This window comes from Gymnoscopelus microlampas (assembly GCF_963454915.1).
Source record: "Gymnoscopelus microlampas genome assembly, chromosome: 23".
NCBI classification, from domain to species: Eukaryota; Metazoa; Chordata; class Actinopteri; order Myctophiformes; family Myctophidae; genus Gymnoscopelus; species Gymnoscopelus microlampas.
The window spans coordinates 8,558,997-8,561,609 of NC_139960.1; the positions used below are offsets into that span (position 1 = coordinate 8,558,997).

General features: G+C 43.9%; 1 protein-coding gene across 1 annotated transcript in view; it reads right to left on the reverse strand.

The window, feature by feature from the left end:
• The window catches only part of LOC311039662 (plexin-A4), a 162,184-nt gene that overhangs the window by 102,319 nt on the left and 57,252 nt on the right, over positions 1–2,613 (reverse strand). The window contains exon 6 of the mRNA XM_084049606.1: positions 1,129–1,329. Coding sequence (XP_083905732.1) covers positions 1,129–1,329 — 201 coding nt within the window. The remainder of the gene's footprint in view (positions 1–1,128; positions 1,330–2,613) is intronic.

A 2,613-nucleotide genomic window follows, 5' to 3' on the forward strand; every position in this document is an offset into this window, starting at 1 on the left:
GTAGTTCCCGGCAATCAGAAAGAGCAACTTCCAGTTTGTTTACTTGCTTACATTCATGTTTCAATTTCCTGTGTAAAAATGAAAAAGCAAATAAAAAGTTATTACGAAAAAAAGAAAGAGCAACTTCCTCCTGACATGTCAGAGACTATAGTACCTGTTTACTCAGCCAGTGTGTTACATTTAGCAACTACTGTCTGTGAACTTTCCGCGTAAACCACATCCGACAATCCAGCGCAGATGGTTTGCGAGGGATGGGGAGCGCTTGTTTGCCTTACGAGCCCCGCCCGAAAGCTCCTCGGCCTCTCGCCGTCCTATGCGTGGGCGCTGCTTAGAAGCCCCGCACGGCCGGGGCTTTGTAAGGAAAACAAGCGCTCCCCAATTCCCTAGTCCCAGTTAACAGATACACTGGATCACTGTATATAAATAAATAATATCAATAACTCGCCTGTGATTGATTGATATATAAGCTGATCTAAGGAGTAGATTATAGTCTGTTTTATCACGTCTATTAAACGGACACCATCCACTCTGAATCAAGAAATGGGACTAGCCGTTTCAGAATATGCATTAGGCCACATACCCCCATTTATTAACATACTTTATTATCCATAGGACCCCATTGTAAAATCCTCAGTGCTAATTCAATTCGGAGAGTGTACAAATGGAACCAAAAGGATCCATGCCGTACGAGTCCATTTGGTTCCATTTGTACACTCTCAGAGTTACAGACCTTCAAAGGTCCATTTCGGAACCCCTGGTGGTACCCAGGGAGTGGTGCAACCCAATGAGAAAACCCCCTCAGAGAGTGTGTGTGTGTGTGTGTGTGTGTGTGTGTGTGTGTGTGTGTGTGTGTGTGTGTGTGTGTGTGTGTGTGTGTGTGTGTGTGTGTGTGTGTGTGATAGAGAGAGAGAGAGAGAGAGGCAGTGAGTGAAAGGTTTATGGGTATGTTTTATGTTTTATAGATATATGGGGAGTATTTATAGAGGAAGTGTTGGTTTAGGGGGGTGTGGCCATCATTGACGGACCAGTTAAAACACTCTTACACCCACGCACAAACACACACACACACACACACACACACGCACTTTCTCACGCGCACACACACACACACACACACACACAGCTCACCGAGGTGTTCTGACACTGCACAGAGGAGCTGTTGAAGCGCAGGGCGGGCACTCGTTGCTCCGCCCCCTGGATGTTGAGCAGACACTCGTAGCCCCGTTGGCCAGACTGCGGCTGGGGGAGGTTCTTCGCCCGCAGCGTGATGGGCTTGACCACGCCCACCGGCACCAGGATCCTCTCCGCCGGCAGCAGCTGGGGACACTCCTGTGGATGGTTGAAGGAGAGAGGAGGAGAGACAGAGACAAAACGATAGTTACCCACTGCCTGGGACCATGACAATGTGTATCCTGGGACCAGTGGTGTAAAGTAACTAAGTACGTGTACTAAAGTAATGTATTTAAGTAAAGTTTTTCTTGAGTATTTCCAATTTTCAGTACTTTTACTTCTATTCCACTACATCTCAGAGGCAAATATTTTACTTTTACTCTGAAAACTTTAGTTACAAGTTACTTTGCCGATATAAATTATTATATTATAAAACATACATTAACCACTTCAGCCCTATTTTATACATTGTACAAAGTCACAACGTGTCGCATCGCGACGTGTTGTGAGCTTGTAGATCGGTTATTTTCAAACATTTTAATACTTTTACTTTTGGTACTTTAAGTATATTCTGATGCCAATACTTTTTACTCTTTTACTCAAGTAACATTTTGAACACAGGCCTTTTACTTGTAACAGAGTATTTTTATATTGTGGTATTGCTACTTTTAAGTAAAAAATGTGCGTACTTTTTCCACCTTTTTCCCTTTCTGGGACCATGACCATCGTACTTTTATACCAGTGTTTCTCAACCTTTTCAGGCCGCGACCCCCCAAAATAATCTTATTTGAACTGGCACTTGGAATTGGAGGAGTTGAGGCATTTAGTTTGCGTTGCGAGGCGATGTGAGCTTGTAGATCTGCTATTTTCATCGTTGTGTTGTGCAACACAACGATGAAGTGATGAAGGAAGAGAAATACAGAGAGAGAGAGAGAGAGAGAGAGAGAGAGAGAGAGAGAGAGAGAGAGAGAGAGAGAGGGACTGCCACTTGGCAATTGGAAGTCTAAAATTAACAACCAATCAAATCACATGTGGATAGTGGGCTATATTTAGAACACCTACACTATGACTCACCTGGACAGTGAAAAGGAGGAGGCAAGGAATTAGGAGAGGAGAAGAGAAGAGAAGAGAAGAGAAGAGAAGAGAAGAGAAGAGAAGAGAAGAGAAGAGAAGAGAAGAGAAGAGAAGAGAAGAGAAGAGAAGAGAAGAGAAGAGAAGAGAAGAGAAGAGCTGCTGTACTCAGCACAGTTTTTATATCATTACTGAAAAGTGGATGATAGAAAAAAAGCGGAACAAAACAAAGAGAGAGAGAGAGAGAGAGAGAGAGAGAGAGAGAGAGAGAGAGAGAGAGAGAGAGAGAGAGAGAGAGAGAGAGAGAGAGAGAGAGAGAGAGAGAGAGAGTATAGGCTTTAGCCAGTGAAAGGCAGAGCTACGGTGCAGATA